The sequence below is a fragment of the Oryctolagus cuniculus genome, chromosome 2, assembly GCF_964237555.1.
Source record: "Oryctolagus cuniculus chromosome 2, mOryCun1.1, whole genome shotgun sequence".
Lineage (NCBI taxonomy): Eukaryota > Metazoa > Chordata > Mammalia > Lagomorpha > Leporidae > Oryctolagus > Oryctolagus cuniculus.
Genome location: NC_091433.1, coordinates 132,082,096 through 132,102,875, shown reverse-complemented (window position 1 = coordinate 132,102,875; position 20,780 = coordinate 132,082,096). Strand labels below are relative to the sequence as shown.

Genomic DNA, 20,780 nt, shown 5'->3' with positions numbered 1-20,780 from the left:
ATTAGCTGTGATTTCTGCTTCTCACTTGAGAGGAGGGAAACAGCCCACATGTCCCTAAGGGCATCAGGACACACGAGCCCACCCCTCCCAGGGCCCCCACCTTGCCAGGGTGCCCAGCTGGTATAAAAGGGCTTGGTATGCTTCAACATGGCTATGATAACAAGTTCATGGAATGCCTTTACAAAACCCAAGTGGTATATTTAAGTAAAAAGGCATGAAATAGAAGGTTTCTTCAAAAAGTTCACAGAAAGTACACCATAAAAAAGTTATTGTGGATTTCAAATTTTTGGGTGCCAAGATAAACTCATTTTTTCATTCTGTTTTCCAGGATACATTTTGAAGTGCCCTCGTATGAGCAATATAAAAACACCTTTAATTCTTGGAGGCCCATCTTTTTCTCATTCTTTTTAAGGTTTATTTTATTTGAAAGGCAGAGTGATAGACATGGAAAGACAGAAGGAGATATCTTTTATCTGAGGATTCAGTTTCCAAATGCCTGCAATAGCCGGGGCTGGGCCAGGCTGAAGGCAGGACCCAGAAACTGTATCTGGGTCTCCTCTGTGGGGAGGCAGGAACACAAGTACTTGGACCATCATCTGCTGCCTCCCAGGCACAGTAGCAGGAAGCTGGATTAGGAGCATGGAACAGCTAGGACTCAAACCAACACTCTGATATAGGATTTGTGTGCCCCAAGTAGTAGCTTAACCGTCTGTGCCACAGCACCTGCTCCTCTCTCACTCCTGAGAAGGATGACCCATCATCTCCTAGGAATGCAAACACACTGCACACATATCACCACTTGCTCGCTGAACCACTGCAGATATTAACCGATCACAGCACTACTTCCACTGAACTCAAATGCAGCTTCCAAATTCTAAACAGCCACTTCCAAGTGTTCATGGTTGGCCTGGAAGATGAACTGTTTCCTAGTTCTTCCCACAAAATATCCATTGCCATACCAGTGATGCTCTCTGTGAGAGACAGGTGGAGAACGAAGGCAGAGAGAAGTGAAGAGAGCCGTGGGGTCCATTCTTTGTCATCACTAAAGACACTGGCCAACCACGGAAAGTTAGTGCGGACGTTGAGAATGGTGTGAGAAGGTAAAACAAAGTATCCACAACATGGGACACAGAACCACCAGATGAAACCACACATGCTCCCTCACACTCACGCAGAACTGCTGCTGGGGCAAGCAGGTCACCCAGAGACACCAGTGGGCACCCCGGTGCCATCAACGTGAACCCCTTCTCCCTTCTCAGTGCAGGGGAGGCAGCATGGGAGAACACCAGCAGCTATTCAGAGTGTCCACCTCCACAAAGCACAAAGGCCTTCACATGAATAAAGCCTCAGAGTTTTAGTGAAACTCTGTCTGTGAAGCCTCCGAAAATAGCTCATCAGGTGATAAACAGCCCAGGTGAAAAACAACGGCAACCATTTATGGAAGAAACTAAAATGCAGAAAACCAAGAAAAACACATGGCTAGGTAATTTAGCACAATCTAGCTTTCACACACACACACACACACGGCTCCATCACGGGCCCACTTCTCATTTCCGAGGGCTGGGAACTCAGATAAACCACCCACCCGGTGCAGACTGTGAACAGGCACTGGCTGGAGTAACATCTTTTCCCCGCTTCAGCCACCTCCCCTGGCACGGGAACTGGAAACAGCCAGCCAGTGTGGTTCTTCCCCGGTGGGCGAAGCACATTTATGAAGACAGCCAGGTGACTGTCTGCACCGCTAGGGGATGAAGCTTATTTCACCCAAGTCTTTTCCTTGTCACTCACCAGCTCCATGCTATTTGGGTTTCTTGGGTTTTGAGGTACACGCTGGAAAGATGAAGAGATTTGCACCCAAAAGGAACTCTCTGTTCCAAAACAGTAAACCCTCACGCCCCACCTGCTGAACGATGCAATAAAATGCAACCAGAGGGGAAGAAATGAGAGACACTGGGCCGCAAATCGAGTAGGTGACCCAAACATAGATGGAAGACGCCTACCATGCAATGTGGAAACACTCTGTAGAAACGACAAGGAGACCTCTGCTCCGTGTTTAAATCCTGGGAGACAGCGGGGTTTCCTGAGCCCGAAAACACCAGCTCTCCCTTCCCCGGCAGACCAGCGGGAAGCACCTCTCACATACCAGTCAGTTGGTCGCCTCTGTGTGGCTGTGGCCCGGGCTGCAGTCTGCTTTTTGTGAATGATTTGAATTTGCAAGCAAAGGAACAGGGAGATTGTTCTAGAAAAGGATCATCAAATAGTGCTTTAAATGAGATCCAGGCTCTTCAGACCCACACATCTTTTAGAAGCACACTCATTGCGAGGAGATCCTGTTTGGTTTGTAATATCAGTATCAATATTGTAATATAAAGTATCTCAAAAGCTTTTGGAAAAAAAGTGGAATTAAAAGATAATGTACATTGGCCGGCGCTGCGGCTCACTAGGATAATCCTCCGCCTTGCGGCGCCGGCACACTGGGTTCTAGTCCCAGTCAGGGCACCGGATTCTGTCCCAGTTGCTCCTCTTCCAGGCCAGCTCTCTGCTGTGGCCAGGGAGTGCAGTGGAGGATGGCCCAAGTGCTTGGGCCCTGCACCCCATGGGAGACCAGGAGAAGCACCCGGCTCCTGGCTTAGGATCAGCGTGGTGCGCCGGCTGCAGCGGCCATGGGAGGGTGAACCAACGGGAAAAGGAAGACCTTTCTCTCTGTCTCCCTCTCTCTCACTGTCCACTCTGCCTGTCAAAAAAAAAAAAAAAAAAGACAATGTACATTTTCCATGAACCTTTTCAAAAAAAAAATTTATTTGAGAGGCAGAGAGACAGAAAGAGCTCCTACCTTTTGGTTCAGTCCCAACATCACTCCCAGATGCCTGTTACAGCTGGCCCCAGACCAGGTCAAAGACAGAAGCTGGGAATTCAATCCAAGACTCCCCTGTGGGCGGCAGGAACTCAGCCACCTGAGTCACCTCCTACTGCCCCCCAGGGTCTACAGCAGCAGGAAGCTGGAGTCAGGAGTGGAGATTAAAACCCAGGCACTCCAACGTGGGACATCTTACCGGCCAAGCCACCTGCCTGCTCCCTGGAGAACCTTTTAAAGATTCATTGTAAATGGTCTGCCAACGTGCGTAATTCCCTTAGCTTTTACCCAAGAGCAAAAACCCATTTTCAACAGATGCATGGAGAATGCCAGCTCTGTGGCCCGGCTCTAACATTTGAGGGGTGAACAGTGTAGCTATTCAGAGGGACAATGGCCATCAGAGGCTGCCGAGGGAGGAGGGAACTTCCTATAGGCAGGGAAGGAGCAGATGCTAGCTCTGGCGTCGTCTGCTACTGCATGGAGTCCAGGGAACTGCCTGTGCTTCTTGTGGGTACCTGCCACGGCTCAAGTTGGGGGTGCAGAGTGTGAAAGCCGGCCAGCCACCAGCAAATGTGTTAACACAGGCTCTATCTTTAGCTGGACTGAAAGTGTTCAAGTAAACGTGTTGAAGACTTGCTGTCTTCTGCTGTGATTTGGGGAAAATGTTGCCTGGGGAGGCATCCGGGTGGGGCCAGCTCCCCAGCAGAGGGTTTCAGAGTGAGGATCTTGCATCAAGCACGAGCACCCTCTAAAACAAGGGCTTTTAAAACACTTGTGGTAGAAAAGCAAACAGTCTCCCATTATTGAATTTATTTTTTGAAGTTGCTGGATCAAAGCAAATGATGTCAAATAGCATGCCTCGTGTGGTTATCTTCTTTCAAAAGCCTGAACTCCCGACTGAGGGAGGACATAAGCCTTCCACTCTTCTTGTTTCACAGAATTGAGAAGTAGCAGTATTTTTGTTCTTAAGATGTATTTATTTATTTTAAAAGCAGAGTTAGAGAAGTGAGAGGGAGATCGTCCATCCACTGGTTCACTCCCCAAATGGCCACAATGGTCAGGGCTGAGCCTGGCCAAAGCTAGGAGCTTCATCCCAGGCTCTCAGATAGGTGCAGGGGTCCAAGCACTTGGTCCATCTTCTGCTGCTTTCCCAGGTGCATTAGCAGGAAGCTGGATCAGAAGTTGAGCAGCTGAGACTCCAACCACACCCATATGAGATGCCAGTGTTGCAGACGGGGTGGTTTAACCTGCTAGGCCACAACACCAGCCCTAAAGTATTTCTTTTTAAGCTGCATGGCAAGTCGTCTCAATATGGTAACTATACGGGAGTGGCTGACTGGCAGTCTGATGCCATTTGGCCCGGGGTCTGCTACACCATGGTGCTCTCCCACAGGAACGGCTCGGGCAGCCACAGCCTTCCTGGACTGACACAGCCAGGATGCTGGAGTGGCTAGGACACGAGACGCGGGTCCTGGCTTCCAATCCTCATTCCACCACTTGCTGTCTGTGGGTGACTAGGCATCTTACCTAAGATTCTGTGCCTTTAGTTTCCTTGCCTATAAAAATGGGGATACTCACCAAATCTCATAAGATTCCTAGGTGGGTTAAAGGGTTTGTGCAACGCCTAAGGCACTTAAAGAGCTTACCCCAAACCAGGAACCTCCTGAGCATTGGCTGTCATCTTCTCTCAGTGCATTTGCCTCCTCACACCAAGAACCTTCCTTCTGGGCCCAAGGTGCTCACTGGACCTCATGCCACAAGGTAAAAAAGTTTGCCTCTGCTTCTGCCACAATTCACAAGAAATTCAGGGGCTGGGGCCAAGGGCCAGTTCATGGTTCCCTTTCCTTCAATAGCACCAAACCTAGTGGAGATCTGATGCCGTTAAATGTCTCCCAACCTGAAAATTCTGTAACACAAATGAAACAACTACCTAGGTAACACCCTCACTTCAGGCCGACAGATCTTATTTTGTCATTCATCCCATCGACTCTGTGATATGCTACACCTTGGGCGAATCACAAATCAAACATTGCATTAAGCTTGGCTCACAAAAATCACAACTACTGTTTGATCACTTGGATGCAATCTATGTGGGATGACATCTTAGGACCGACCACAGGCCTCCGTTCTCCTATTAAAAGGAAAATATCCCGCCTTTTTTTCTGAAATCCAACAAAAAAATCCAATTTAGTTGAAAGGACTGTTTTGTTTACACCCTCCCCCCCCACACACTTTGTTGCACAGCTTGGGAAAGAGGCCCTTCATAAGAAAATGAGCTCCCATCACATAGAGAGTTGATGTTGCTTTCCCAACAGTAAAACTTTCAAGTGATTTGCTGATGCATAACCAGCTCATTAGCCCAAACCTTCTACCGCCCATAGAAGATTCAGAACAGAATTTATTTGAAATAATGACTTCAATGAAAGAAGGGTACATTACCTTATCCATAAAAGAGCTCTATTCCAGGAAATTGAAATAATGTCTTATTTTTTTCTGCCCAAAGAAAGTTAAAATAGAGCATAGTTCTGAAACTCTCCCACTCTTGGGTAATAACAGAGATTTTGCATCACCACAGGTACCAAGTAGTGGCAAGAAGTTCATTAGGGATGGCCTTCAGGCTCCAAGAGACCCTAAAATAGCTTCGGAATCATACATGACAAACCTTAACGTGCATACGCACCTAACCATGGTGTCAAAGCACACAAAGCAAAAATCAACCGAACTGCAGGGGGACAAAAATGCATCCACTATTGTAGTTGGGGAGTGCAACGCCTCTTCATCAGAAACGGTCAGAGCCAGCGGACAGAAACTGGCAAGAACACAGGACTTGACACCACCACTGTACTTTTGTTGATTCCCTAATTATTCCCTATTCCAGAGAGATGTAGCAAGTTTGGTACAAGTGGTTCCAAGTATGCAACCGATGCCTTCCACAGTGCCTCATTTGAAAGGGGATGTGGAAATAGAGAGGCTCAGGTCACCACAATGTCTAGTGGAGGACTGTACTTCCACCTCAATCCCTGCAGAGCACAAACTTCCAGAAAAAAACAGGAGAGGGCATAAGTGGGCCACCCGTGTCTCAGTGCAGTAAGAATCCAGGCTCATCGGTCTCTAGCCAAACTAGGGAATGGGGCGAGTCATGTGCTCTCTAGGGAGAGAAATATAGTAGGTAACCTCTCCCTCTACAACACCCTAGCAGGAGTGGTGAGAAATGAGGACAGCCCCTGAAATGTACTGTTTACCTTCCCAGCACTCCATCTTTTCTGCCCCAATTTTCTGGGGCAATGACACATTCCAGCTCATGGGGGTGGCACATTACAGCCACAATCCTCAGATCAATGCACAGAAAAGAAACTCCACAAACAGATCCAAGTTCTTAAGAAAGTACTAAGTCACCAAGTAGAACTTGAACTCAGTGAGTAGAGAGTAAATTACTTAACAAATAAGGTTAGGGTTTCTGGGGCACCATTATTTGACCAAAAGACAAATTAGGTCTTTATCTCACACCCTACACTAAAATATATTCCCAAATAATTAAAATTCAGATTGTAGTAGTAACAACAGAAAAATACAAGGGGACATTACTAATCAATTGGTCATAGAAAATCCTTTCCCATCGCAAGATTAAGTATTAACCACAGGGGAGTCATGAGCAGAGTTTACAATACTCAGAAGTGGAGAAAGCAGGGCAGAGGTGTAGCCGAGTGGGGAACCTGCCCACATCCCGCGATGGAGCGCCTGGGTTTGATTCTTGGGTGGAGTTTCTGTTGATGCAGACCTGGGAGGCAGTGGTGAGGGCTCAAGGGATTGGGTTCTGGCCGCCTGTGTGGGAGACCTGGATCGCACTCCCGGCTCCTGGCTTTGGCCCTGGCAGTTTCAGGCATTTGGGGAACAAACCAAGGATGGGAGCAATCTATTTATCTCCCACCCCCAAAAAAGGTAATAAAAATAAAATCACACTTTTAAAACTCAAACACAACTCACATAATTGCAAAAGGAAAGTCACAGATGTTTTCAATGTGTAACAACATACTTTTAAAATTTGCTTACAAAACAATTACTAACTTACCCAAAACACAGTTTAAGGACATGAATAGATAACCCACAGGAAAATAAACTCAAATACTTAAACATGAAAAAGCATTTAATTCCATTAAAAGCCAAGGCAACACAAATTAAAATAATATCATTTTGTCAACATAATAGAAAATGATAGATTTTTCTAATAAATGGGCCTTAACACATAGATGATGAGAGTGAATTTTTTTTTTTTGGACAGGTAGAGTTAGACAGTGAGAGAGAGAGAGAGACAAAGGTCTTCCTTCTGTTGGTTCACCCCCCAAATGGCCGCTATGGCTGGCACACCGCGCTGATCCGAAGGCAGGAGCCAGGTGCTTCTCCTGGTCTCCCATACGGGTGCAGGGCCCAAGCACCTGGGCCATCCTCCACTGCACTCCCTGGCCACAGCAGAGAGCTGGCCTGGAAGAGCAGCAACCAGGATAGAATCTGGTGCCCCGACCGGGACTAGAACCCGGGGTGCCGGCACTGCAGGTGGAGGATTAGCCTAGTGAGCCTTGGCGCTGGCTGATGAGAGTGAATTTGTACAGCTTTTCAGGAGGGCAGGTTGAAGGGTGAAAAAAGTGAACTATCATCCAGTTCTGGGGACGAATTCATAGAAATCATAGGAGATGCTGCTAATGATTGGGAGAACTTCCCTTTTAGTTTTAAATGTTTAAGTTTGCAACAATCTTTGTCATCATTGAGATGGAAAATACAACATTACTGTATAAAAGAATACATAACTACTAAAATAAGTTTATATATTTATGTTGGCCACATAAATATTGTCCCTAGACACTCAAGTAAAAAGCAGATTTTAAAACAGAATCTAGGGCCGGCACCGCAGCTCAATAGGCTAATCCTCTGCCTTGCGGCGCCAGCACACCAGGTTCTAGTCCCGGTCGGGGCGCCGGATTCTGTCCCGGTTGCCCCTCTTCCAGGCCAGCTCTCTGCTGTGGCCCAGGAGTGCAGTGGAGGATGGCCCAAGTGCTTGGGTCCTGCACCGCATGGGAGACCAGGAGAAGCACCTGGCTCCTGGCTTCGGATCAGCACGATGCGCCGGCTCCTTTTGCACCGGCCATTGGAGGGTGAACCAACGGCAAAGGAAGACCTTTCTCTCTGTCTCTCTCTCACTGTCCACTCTGCCTGTTAAAAACACACACACACACACACACACCAAAAAAAAAACAGAATATACCGAATACAATTTTTGAAGGAGGGGGGAAAAATACAAAGTATCTGTATCCAGGGCCAGAAAGGGCCGTTAGACCCCGGGCAGGTAAAGCTGGTAAGAGGATATCTCTGGGGAGTGGGACGTGTTGTGTTTTTAGGTTCTTTTGCTTGTCAAGATTCTGACTTCTTTTGGGAAAAGAATGGGGCTAACAGGGCTGGAGGAGAAGGGGGCGTGTCACGCACGACCCACTTGGGGAGCGGGAAGAGGAGGAGCACAGGGGGTAAGCAAGTTCTAGGACAGGAGCTGGCCTGCACTGTTCTTGGGGCTTTCCTTGGGGGCCGGCAGAGAGGCTGGTGAGCTTCCGGGAGAATCAGCTGACCTCACATTCCTCAAAAATGCGCAGCCCCCAGACTTGCTTTCCTTCCAACCCAGTTAGTTGACAGAGTCATCCCCTGAAGCCCTGTGTGTAACGCCCAAGGTGTGCCACGCGCAAGAAGCATCTGCCGCGGTTTCAAGCTGCCGGCAAGGAGCGTGCGCAGCACACCAGCGTCCTGACGCCGCCTCCCGCAGGTGCACAGCTCAGAGCCTGGGCACCGTCCTAGGGAGGAGCGCTCTGTGTCCAGCTGAGCCCAGGGGCAGTGAGGGATGCGGTTAGGTCCCACCACCGCTCATGTGCCAGTGCCCTGGGCCACTGCCACGGGAAAGTTACAGGTCTTCAACTCTTGTTTCCCGTTTTAAAAAATATTATTCACTTGAAAATGAGTTGCAGCAAAAGAGGGAGAGACACAGAGATAGAGAGAGATCTTCCATCCACTGGTTTACTCCCCAGATGGCTGCAATGGCCAGAATGGAGCCAGATGGAAGCCAGGAGCTTCTCCAAGGTCTCCCAAGTGGGTGCAGGGGTCTAAACACTTGCTACTTTCCCAGGCACATTAGCAGGTAGCTGGATGGGAAGTGGAACAGCCTGGACTTGAACTTGTATCCCATATCCTTGCGGGCAGCGGCTTAAGGAGCTACACCACAGCACCAGCCCCTTGACTCCCCCCACCCCCACCCCCACCCCAAGAATCCTGAATGTGTGTTTTCCTTGTTGCTTGCCCTGGCCTGTTGGAGGGAAGGGGGCAGAGTGTGTAATTGCAAGCCTCTCTGTTGCAGCCTGGGCTGCTCATGGGTGCCCTTTAGCCAGGTAATCTCCCGCAGCCCAGGGAGCACAGCCATCACTCAGAAGCCACCCAGCCAGCAGGAGAGTGGGCAGGCAGCAGAGGCACACCTGCCTTCTACACTCTGTCCTGACCTCATCTGGACACAGACTCATGCCCCGAAGGAACAGGAGCGGAAGACAGGGTCTCCCTGAGAGGACTGAGTATTTTTACCAAGACGTAGTACTGATCTTAAAAAGCAAAGAACAAAAAATGGACAAAGTAGTTCTCGGCAAGCTGTCACTGTGCTGTAGTAACACCTAAGGGACACCAGAGGAAATTTGGAGGACTTTCAGCTTTTTAAAGAAGCATCAGAATAGAAATTCCAAGGCCACACATGCCCCAAATCAGAGCCGCCTTACTCTTACAGCTCTGCTGAGAGGGACTGTGGAAGCCAACTGTGTACCTGGGCTTGTGGGAGGGAGCTCCATTCATGGTAAAACTCCCCTTGAGTTCTGTGATGCTTTAAAAGGGGTCGTCAAAAATAAATCTCAAAAGCAGCAAACTTTAAAACAATTAGGGCACTTCAAAAAAGTTCATGGAAAATGGAATTAAACAATGATTATTTGGGTGTCAAAAAAATTTTAAATCCAGGACCGGCGCTGTGGCTCAGGGGGTTAACACCCTGGCCTGAAGTGCAGGCATCCCATATGGGTGCTGGTTCTAGACCCAGCTGCTCCTCTTCCAGTCCTGGGATAGCAATAGAGGATGGCCCAAGTCCTTGGGCCCCTGCACCCATGTGGGAGACCCGGAAGAAGCTCCTGGCTCCCGGCTTCTGATCGGCGCAGTTCTGGCTGTTGCGGCCAACTGGGGAGTGAACCATGGGATGGAAGACCTCTCTCTCGCTCGCTCTCTGCCTCTCCTCTCTGTGTACTCTTTCAAATAAATAAATAAATCTTTCAAAAAATTTTTTTTGACTCCATATTTTTTTAAAGGTTTATTTATTTGAAAGTCAAGTTACACAGAGAGAGAGGAGAGGCAGAGAGAGAGAGAGAGAGAGAGGTCTTCCATCCCCTGGTTCACTCTCCAATTGGCCTAAACGGTCGGAGCTGCACCGATCCAAAGCCAGGAGCCAGGAGCTTCTTCCGGGTCTCCCACGTGGGTGCAGGGGCCCAAGGACTTGGGCCATCTTCTACTGCTTTCCCAGGCCATAGCAGAGAGCTGGATTGGAAGTGGAGCAGCAGGGTTTCAAACCGGCGTCCATATGGGTTACTGGCGCTTCAGGCCAGGGCGTTAACCCGCTGTGCCACAGTGCCGGACCCTGTATTTTTTCATAATGTGCATTTCCATGAACTTTTTGAATACCCAATGTACTATGATTTCTGAAATTTTTTGCATCAAAATAAACTAGCTTTTAATTCTATATTCTATAAGTTTTGTGTCTATTTGGGGGACTTTGGTGTTTACTTTGCTTGACATTTGTTAAAGTCATGGTAACTGGGGCCAGACACACACACACGCACACACACACACACGTTCAATTAAAAGGAGATCACTGGGTCAGGCAGGACACCTGCAGCCCACATCAGGGGGTATCTGGGTTCAACATCCGACTCTGGCTCCAGCTCCTTGCTCATGCAGACCCAGGGAGGCAGCAGTGGTAGCTCAGTGTTTGGGTCCCTGCCATCCACGTGGGTGGCCTGGGTTGCATTCCTGGCTGCTGGCTTTGCCCTGGCTGAGCCCTGGCTGTTGCAGGCATTTGGGGAGTAAACCAGCAGACAGGAACTCACCCTGTCTCTTCTGTCTGTGTCAAATAATTTTTTTTTGACAGGCAGAGTGGACAGTGGGAGAGAGAGACCGAGAGAAAGGTCTTCCTTTGCCATTGGTTCACCCTCCAATGGCCGCCACGGCCAGCGTGCTGCAGCCGGTGCACCGCGCTGATCCGAAGGCAGGAGCTTCTCCTGGTCTCCCATGAGGTGCAGGGCCCAAGCACTTGGGCCATCCTCCACTGCACTCCCTGGCCACAGCAGAGAGCTGGCCTGGAAGAGGGGCAACCGGGACAGAATCCGGTGCACTGACCGGGACTAGAACCTGGTGTGCCAGCGCCGCAGGTGGAGGATTAGCCTATTAAGCCACAGTGCTGGCAAAATAATTATTTTTAAAGGTGTTTTTAAAGTTCTAGTTTGCACTTAAAGAAACAGTTACAAGATAAAAATATTAAAAGGAGGCAAAGTCAACATATTCAATATTACATGATCATCTACCCAAAAGAAACCCAGGAGAATCAAAGAACTATTAAGATGAACAAAACCTATTAAAACATAAATATGAAAAAAAATCACTTATATACTAGTCATAGCCAACTGAAATAAATAGGAAAAATGTCCCATCCACTAGGACTTAGCTCCATGAGATCATGGGCTCCATCTCCTTCTGGGCTGCTGCCTCAGCATCAGCAGTGCTGCCAGCACACAACAGGTGCTCAGTGAACAGAATGAGTACCCGAACAATTTCACAGTAAGAGGGGGTGGTTTCTTTTTTTTAAAAAGATTTATTTGAATTTCAGAGTTTCAGAGTTTCAGAGAGAGAGAGAGAAAGAAAAAGAGGGAATCTTCCATCTGCTGGTTCAATTCCCAAGTGGCCACATCAGCCAGGGCTAAGCCAGGAGCTTCATTTGGATCTCCCATGGGGATAGCAGGGGGCCAAATGCTGGGCCATTTTCTGCTGTTTTTTCCCAGGCCATTAGCAGGGAGCAAGATTGGAAGTGGTGCAGTCAGGATAAAAACCGGTACCCTAAAGGGATGCCAGCGTCAGAGGTGGCGGCTTTACCAGCTGTGCCACAGGGCTGGCCCCAGGATGGGTGCTTGATGCAGCACGCTGGTCGTGGTTTGGGATGTTGGGGCTTCTCCACTTCCAATCTAGCTTCCTGCTGATGCACGGTTCAAGTACTGGGGCCCCTATCACCCATGTGGAGACCAAAATTGAGTTCTGGGCTCCTGGCTTTGGTCTGGCCCAGTCCCAGCCATTGCAAGCATTTGGGGAGTGAACCAGTAGATGAAGATTGCTTTCTGTCTCTCTGCCTTACAAATTGAAAATGAAAATAAAAATAAATTTTTAAAAATTCATAGTAAAGGAAAAAATACAAAATAATGGAACCAAACAAACTGTACAAATGGATCCAAGTGCTTTTGAGAATTTAGCATATAATAAAAATGAAATTTCAAACCATGGTGAAAAGATGGATTATTCCATAAATGGTAAGTAGAACTATTCACTGCTTGCTTTCAAGAACATGAAATATTAGTTGTGCCTCATACCACACCCTAACTAAATTATAGATAGGATTTTCAACACAACCTGTGAGACCACTGAAGAAAGAAGGAAAAAAGTAAGAAAACAGACAAAGGAGGACTTGCTAAGTATACAAGCAAAGCAGAAAACTTAAGGGGAAAGGCAGTTTCTGCTACATAAAAATAAAAACCTTAGGAATATCAAAAGACCACAAAGAAAAGAAATGGGAGGAAATACTTATAATCTATGACTGACAAAGGATTAAAATTTTTACATAAAATGTTAGTATAAACTCCTAAGAAAAGAATGATCAAACACTAATAAAACAAAAAACAGGCTAAGATACAAATAACAAAATGACAGTCATCAAATGCACTCACTCTCAAAAATACTAATATGAAAACTGAGTTGAGATCCTTTTCTCTGATCTACTTGGCAAACAGCAAGTGTAACTTATAGTAATATGGAAGACTCAAGAAAATGGGCACTTGTAAACTGCTGATGGGAGAAAGGACCAATTCCTATGTATTCATCCTAAATATACATAAATGTTTGACACATTTTTTATTAAGAATGTCTTCTGTATCATTTATCTTGACTTTAGGCATTACACATTTAATATACGTTTCTTGCAAAACAAAAAATTAACCAAACCCAGGTGTGTGTGTGTGTGTGTGTGTATATACTTTGTGTGTACACACACACACACACACTTATACATATAAGCCTGGATCTGTTCTTTCAAGCTTTTAAGAAGACCCTCACTCTTTTAAACAGCTACATAGTAAATCATTTCATTAACAGTGTAACTGGCAACTTGCTGCTCTGGCAAACTGTTCAGCCACAACATCTTTTACACTTTGCACATTTCAACAAGTGTTTATATAGACTATACTACACAGTAAAACTGATGACTCAGAAGTTATATGCATTTAAAACTGAGAGCTGTTGCCTCATTGACTTCTAAAAAATATTGATTTAATTTCTCAAAACAATGAATGGATTATCTGTAACAGTGAAAAACCTACATGGCCAAAGTGCTTCCAAATTAGTTGTGGTACATACAACCAAGCAAAGTATTCCCTTGATTGTTATAAGTGAATACTGAATTTCATAAAAAATGTTTGTTGTGAAAGACTGTTTTGACACAACAGCAGTGAGTCCAGTGGAATACATGCAAGCTTTTAAAGACTATCTACCTGTACATTCATCCATCAGGTTCAACAAAAGGTTAATCGTCATAATCTTTCAGTAGCAAGTTACAGGTCATTACAACTCTTATATTCTCCTTAATTTTCTACGTATTCTATAGAAAAATGTTTTTGCCATCATAAAGCATTAAACTGAGTTAGGTGCTGTGGTGCTTTGTGTGATACCTGTACCACATATGGGAGCACTCGTTTATGTCCTGGCTCTTCTGTTCTGGTCTAGCTTCCTGCAAATGTGGCCTGGGGAGGCAGTAGATGATGGCTCAAATGCTTAAGCCCCTGCCCCCAACATGGGAGACCCAGACTGAGTGTTCTGGGCTCTTGGCTTTGGACCAACCCAGCCCTGGCCAATGTTGGCATTTGATGAGTGAACCAACGGATGGAACGCCAGTCAGTTTTTCTTTCTCTGCCTTTCAAGTAGATAAAGATAAATAAAAACTAAAGATAAATCATAATCTACTTTTAAGATAACAATAAGGGGCCGGCACTGTGACACAGCAGGTTAACGCCCTGGCCTGAAGTGCCAGTATCCCATATGGATGCCGGTTCAAGACCCTGCTGCTTCACTTTCAATCCAGCTCTATCTACGGCATGGGAAAGCAGTAGAAGATGGCCCAAGCGCTTGGGCCCCTGCACCCACATAGGAGACCCGGAGGAAGTTCCTGGCTCTTGGCTTCAGATCGGCGCAGCTCTGGCTGTTGCAGCCAATTGGGGAGTAAACCAGTGGATGGAAGACTCCCTCTCTCTCTCCCTTCCCCACTCTTCCCCCCTCTCTCGGATGGAAGACTCTCTCTCTCTGCCTCTCAAATAAATAAATAAATATTAAAAAAAACTAAAATGACATTCTACAGACTAGTTGCATTGGTAATGACCATAATAAAGAGTTTTCCAGGATTCATGTTAACACAGCCAAATGCTTTGTGTTTGCCAGCATAGCCTGTCCTTGGAGGAACCCTGCACTGGACAACCCAGGAGGTCATTAAATCCTTAAGGTCCCTTCTGAGATTTCGCCCGTGCTTAGAAGTGCCAAAGGCAGAGACAAAAATGAAGGAATCCCCAACCCAGCAGAGAAGAGAGGCAAGACCCAGCCATGGCTACTCCTCAGCAGAACACGCAGGGGCCACGGCTCTGCTACTTGGGTTCTCAGCCAGAAACGTTAACACCTTTGAAAAGTAAAACCCAAAAGGAGAAGCAATAGAAGGCCGGTTGTTACACAAAGGAATTCTGTGTCCCAGCCCTTCCTGGGACAACTCCAGCCACCTACAAGCACTTGCTGAGTGCCACCCGGAGATGAGGGAAGCATGAAGCCTCTCAGGTAAGGCCAATGAGAACTTCTGACTTAGGGCAAACAGGGCCCCAGCAAAATGCATCAAATGCCATTTCAATCAACTCTTTTCTAAGTCCAATTAACAACTTACTTTCTTTCTCTTCTTTCTTTCCATTTGATTTATTTATTTGAAAGACAGTTACTCCAGTTGCCCCTCTTCCAGGCCAGCTCTCTGCTGTGGCCAGGGAGTGCAGTGGAGGATGGCCCAAGTGCTTGGGCCCTGCACCCCATGGGAGACCAGGAGAAGTACCTGGCTCCTGCCATCGGATCAGCGCGGTGCGCCGGCCGCAGCACGCCAGCCATGGCGGCCATTGGAGGGTGAACCAATGGCAAAGGAAGACCTTTCTCTCTGTCTCTCTCTCTCTCACTGTCCACTCTGCCTGTCAAAAAAAAAAAAAAAAAAAAAAAAAAAAAAGACAGTTACAGAGAGAGAGGGAGATTAATATATAGAGAGAGCGCTTCTATCCATTGGCTCACTCCCTAAATAGCTGCAATGGCCACGGTTGGGCCCGGCCAAAGCCAGGAACTTGGCACTCCAACTGGGTCTCCCACGTGGGTGGCAGGGGCCCAAGTACCCAGACCATCATCTGCGGCTTCCCCAGGTGCATGAGCAGGGTGCTGGATCACAGCAGAGCAGCCAGGACTTGAACTGGCACGCATATGGGATGCAGACGCTACAGGAGGTAACTTCACCTGTTGTGTCAAATGCTGGCCCCTATTTATTTCTTAAGTTACAGTCAGTACAGAACAATTTATAATTCTTTAAAAGAATTTACTCAGATTTTTTAGATTAGGCTTAAAGGGAAGGGGCCTTGCTCTTAAGAGATGGATCAAGTGGCCTCGATTTGTGGCTTTCTTGATTCTATGAAAGATTTTTATATTTGACATCATATGGCAGGTGTGGGAGGAAGCCAAACAAACCCAAAAGCCCTGGTAAAATGCCCCAATCCTCCTCTATCTAGATACTGCCTTAAACTCCCAGCCCTTTAGCACAGGATGAAGTTCATCCTTAAAAATTGGCAATTAAAATTTTGGAATGGCAGAAAAACCATGGTCAGTCTTTGGCAATCAAAAACAAACAAACAAACAAAACAGGAAAGCGTGAGGTGCTGAGCATTGGAAGGGTAGGTTTAATAACAGGGAGTGCTACATTTTCCGTGAGTAAAGTGTATGAACTCTCACAACAATGAACAGATCTCAGCAAGAGTCCTAACTCCGCCCTGCTCAGCAAGGCAGCCTCAGAAGCGCCTTATGATGGTTCATAAATCCACGGTGGCATTCAAGACATCAGAACATACCTTAGATAAAAATCAGTAGGTAAGCTCGAAGTCACCCTACCCGTGACTGTGGTTCAGTCAGTGTCCCTCCTGCCCCAGCTCCAGCAGAAGCCACACCTGGGGACCTAGGGGACAGGGACACTCTTTCACCGACGGAGCCACCTCCAGCCACCTGTGCTAATCAGCTCTGTGGTGACTCCTGAGAGAAGGGGATTCTACAGACGTTCTGAGTAGGAAACCAAGCACAAGATGCCCAAGGCGGCGTGCACAAGCTGTTCTCAGCTTGGCTGACCCCAGCTCTACTCCCACTGCCAGTCCTGTTAGTGCGGAGCACAGAGAGTGGGGCCTTAATCAGAGACACTGTGAAAAGGTCCTTAGAGACAGGTCTAATGGAAAAGCCATCTACTTTTTGTATGTCACCATAGTAACGGGCACAGGAAACATCATTTACTCCTCTAAGAAAGGTCCCCTGCGCAGGGGACACTGAGTATTCACAGGTCACTTTATTCTGAGGAAACTGAATTTTGGAAAAGCAAATACAGTGGGGCCAGCCTCAAAGGCTTCCGTATCCACCTTGATGGCCCACATTTCTCCGTGAACACTCTAAGTAGGACTGCCCAACCCGGAAAGCGTGTGCCCCGGGCAAACCTCCGCCGTTGGCTCCCAAGACCTCACTGCCAGGTAATGGAGCAGATGAGGAGCTGTCTGCAGCTCCGGCTGTCCCCCAGTCCTGGCTCCCACCGCCTGCCTTGTTCCTATGACATCCTGCTTCAGGGCTATGTCTAGTCCTCACTTACAGGAGCTGACATCAAAACACAACCCTCTTCATCCCCGAACTACAGAACCCAATCTGTATCATAAACTCAGCTCATTTTGTAAGCGACCCTTATTGTTCTGATTTATAAGTAGTTGCATAGTCACCATCGTGTTTGAGTCTCAGAACGCCCCGGGAGGGCAGGTGGGTATGGTCTTATTATCCCCTCTTCAGGGACTGGCTCCATAGACAACTGACCACTGAGATACCAATGTTTTGCATCAAAAATTAAAGAATTCATGGCATCTAAAAGCACCACTGCACTTGCTGGACTTTGACATCTGCCCAGTGATATTCACCAGGAATCCCCTAAAGATGGTTTTAGCGTGGGCGGTATTTTTCTGGTTTAGGGAGGGTTAGGAGTAGGGAGATCAGTTTAAAATGGACCAACTCTCAGGTACAGAACTCCCATAACCTGTCACGATGTCTGGAATTCTAGGGGGTGTAAAGGAACAACAACGACGATGATGATGCCAAAACTTAGCTCTTACTATGAGCCAGGAACACTCATCAGATGTTAGATATTTTCAACAACACTATTCATACCCCCATTTCGCAAGTGAGAAAAGGCACAGAAAAGCTAGGTCACTGGTGCGACAACATGCACGCTCCCTGGACACACAGGAGGACGTGCATTTGGATGGGCCAGGCCCCTGTGAGGTCTGCTTGCCAGCCATGGAAACCAGGCCTGAGGTGGCAGCCGCCGCCGCCACCACCACAGGAGCCAGGATTGCATTTCCCATGTTGCCATGCGGGCAACAGGGCCCACAAGCTCCACACACAACAAGAACCAAGGCTCGGGTCCCAGGTCCTCAAGCATCAGGTCAGCTTTCCAGCAGCCAGGCCCTCCTTAGCAGATCCTGGGAAGGTCTTCCAGATCCCGTTGGCGAGGACAGAATGGCTGATTTGCTTGCAACTGCCTTCAACTAATTGAAGAAAAATTAGAGAGGAAAGCAGTTCAGGAGGAAACGTGCAAATTAAAGTAGCATGTGGGAGGCGGCAGCTCCAGTAAAGGCACAGAACTAACGGCTCTGGTTTCTCCTTTAATAAAAAGGTGTCCTCAGTGGTGTGCATGACTCCTGCCTTTGCCCCCTCTCTACTTGTTTCAGCTGATCTGCTGAAATTCTGCGAGCCGGTCTTTAATACCGATCAACCTTTTTAAGTTGATGCATCTTTTTCTTAAAGGCGGAAACAAAAGTCAAGTTGAAGAGAACCTTCTCCAGCAGAAGAGAAAAATTATATGATGCGAGATCGGTGAGCAATCTAGGGTGGGGGGAGGGTAACTTGCAGAGACTTCCTCAAATGTGCTGACCAGCAAGGTTTCCTGCCTCTAATTTCCACTGAATAACCACCTTGCGATTCTCGGAGTTCAACAGAAAACCCAGCTGAACAAGGATTCTAGGGCATCCACGCCTTTCGGCAAAGCCCCAGACCTGGGGGAGGAGAGGAGACTGTCCGAGCCACGGGCAGGTGCTTCTGCGTATTCACATTTCTTCCACTTCTTTCATGGCGCGGGTCCCACTGCTCACCAACCCCGGCTCTGGTGCGGCACTCCCCCCGCCCCCGGAATGGGGGGAGGGGGAGGAATACTAAGACCACCATGAAAACGAATACTGAATAAAGGCAAAGCCCCTGAACCGCATTAACAAATCGTAGGAGTACTATTATTCCCCCAAAGCCGTGCAATCATACCCAGAAGGCTTCCACTGCATCCGTAATGTTGTACTGCTTTCACAATTCTGAAATCCATACAACTGTCCACACGCACACAGAGGCGCACTCAAGATAGTTCTCAGGAAAAGAAAACCACCGAGCCGCCCATCACCCTGTCACCTGTTGGTGCGTTTCAGGCAAGGCGGCCGCCAGGAGCGCCCGGCTCCGAGACCTCCGTGCTAGCGAGTGCCTCCTGCCTCAAGGACAGGACCGCCGGCGCGTCCCCGAGTCTCTGCAAGCCCACACGGCGCTGGGTGAGGCCAGGTCTCTGGGCATCTGGGCGCGACGTTTCCGCAGCTTTCCTCGGACTCCGCTGACCTCGCGGCGAGCACCTTACTTTTACAGGGTTAAACTCAGGGGCCACTGGCCGAAAATTCACTTCACGGAAGGCCGCAGCAACAGCCGGGACGCCTGGGCTACTGATCGGCTGTCCCAACAGCGGAGAGACCCGGCGCCGGCCCCGCGCCCCCTTGACGCAGAGCCCCGAGAGCTTCGCGGTGGAAAGACTCACGCACCCCGCGGACCCGAACCCGGCGTGCGGGGCGTGACGTCCCCTCCCCCACCCTTCGTTTCCAAGAACAAACTCAAAGGCAGCGCTCCGTCTAGGGTTTCACGCCTGGCCTCGGCTGACACCGAAACCACTTCTCCCGGGGAAGTTAATTAAAAGAACAATTAATCCGCACAAAAATCCAACACCTACCCTGAAGCCCAAGAGCTCCTAAAGTGGGAGGACTGAGGGCGCCTCTGCCGATCGTGAACATTTGCAAGCCTAGGGTTAGGGGCTCGGCGGGCCTAGGGGCTCCGGGAAGAAGGACCCGGCGGCCAAAGGGGCGCACGCTCGGCACCCGCCCGGCTCGCCACAGCCCGGCTAGCAGGCGGCCAGGTAAGCAGGCAGGTGTGGGCGTGTGTGAGAACAGACTCAGCCGCGGCGGATTAAAGTTCAAACCCGGCCACAGGGCGCTCCCCTTCCCCGGCGCTCTCACGCACCGCCCAGACGGCCACTTCCCGGGGAAAGCCTGGGCGCTCCACAGCCCCCCACTCCGAAATATAGGGAGGACTCCCCTTGCCTCCCAGGCTCGAAGCCATCAAAAGCACCGGCCTCCCTCCACGCGGCGAGGCGGGCGCAGGACTCCCCCACTCCGCCCCAGAAAGCAGAAACCGGGGGCCGGGGGGCGCAGGGCGCGCAGCAGGCGGCGTACGTACCGAGCGCGAACAGGGCGAGCTGTCCAGCCGAGGTGACCATTTTACGGGCGGGCGGACGGGCAGCAGGCGCTCCAGCCTCCTGCCCTCCCTGCGGTGCCCGAGTGGCGGAGCGGCGCCGCGGTGCGGGGGAAAAAGGCTCTGGCGAGGCAGGGCCGGCCCCCGGCGCGGGCGGGCGGAGCGAGGACCCAGCGCCTCTCGCTGGCTCGCACCCCGCAGCGCGGCCGGCCGGGCGGAAATAGGAAGGCGGTTACCGCCACCTCTCTGCCACTGGGCGACCGGGGCACGGCTGACCACCCTCCCGCCCCAATGGGGGGTGTCCCCCTGAGGGCACAGGGGGTGGGGGTTTGGGTTGGGGGCGGGGACGCTGCGCACTCGGAGCAGGGCGGGGCGGCCCGGGTGTCCCTGAGCCCCGCGGCGCGGGCCGGGCACCCGCACCCAGGAAAAGGCAGGAAGCGCCTGACTTGAGACACCACCCCCAGACTGCCCTTGCGATGCGGCCGCGCGCCCCTGCGTGCGGGGTCGCCGCCCGCCGAGAAGCCGGAGCGTCCCGGGGCGCAGTGCGGCTTCTCGGCTCTAGGCGGCGGGGCGGAGCCACCTGGGCGCCGGTCACCTGCGCTCAGGGCTGTTCTATGGGGCCTCTCCAGGACTGGAGACTGGGGACGCGGCCAGGAAAAGGACTTGTTCACCAGCCACCTGCTGAGTTGGTCTAAGGAGAGTGACA

General features: G+C 49.4%; 1 protein-coding gene across 2 annotated transcripts in view; it reads right to left on the bottom strand.

Annotated features, from left to right (window-relative positions):
• TGFA (transforming growth factor alpha) overlaps positions 1-20,351 on the bottom strand; it is a 102,823-nt gene extending 82,472 nt beyond the window's left edge. The window contains exon 1 of one of the 2 annotated variants that reach the window (XM_008254281.4): positions 20,060-20,351. In XM_008254281.4, the coding sequence (XP_008252503.1) occupies positions 20,060-20,099 (40 nt within the window). In that variant the 5' untranslated portion in view covers positions 20,100-20,351. The remainder of the gene's footprint in view (positions 1-20,059) is intronic. The other variant, XM_008254277.4, reaches the window with a different exon arrangement.
• Positions 20,352-20,780: the final 429 nt, after the last annotated feature.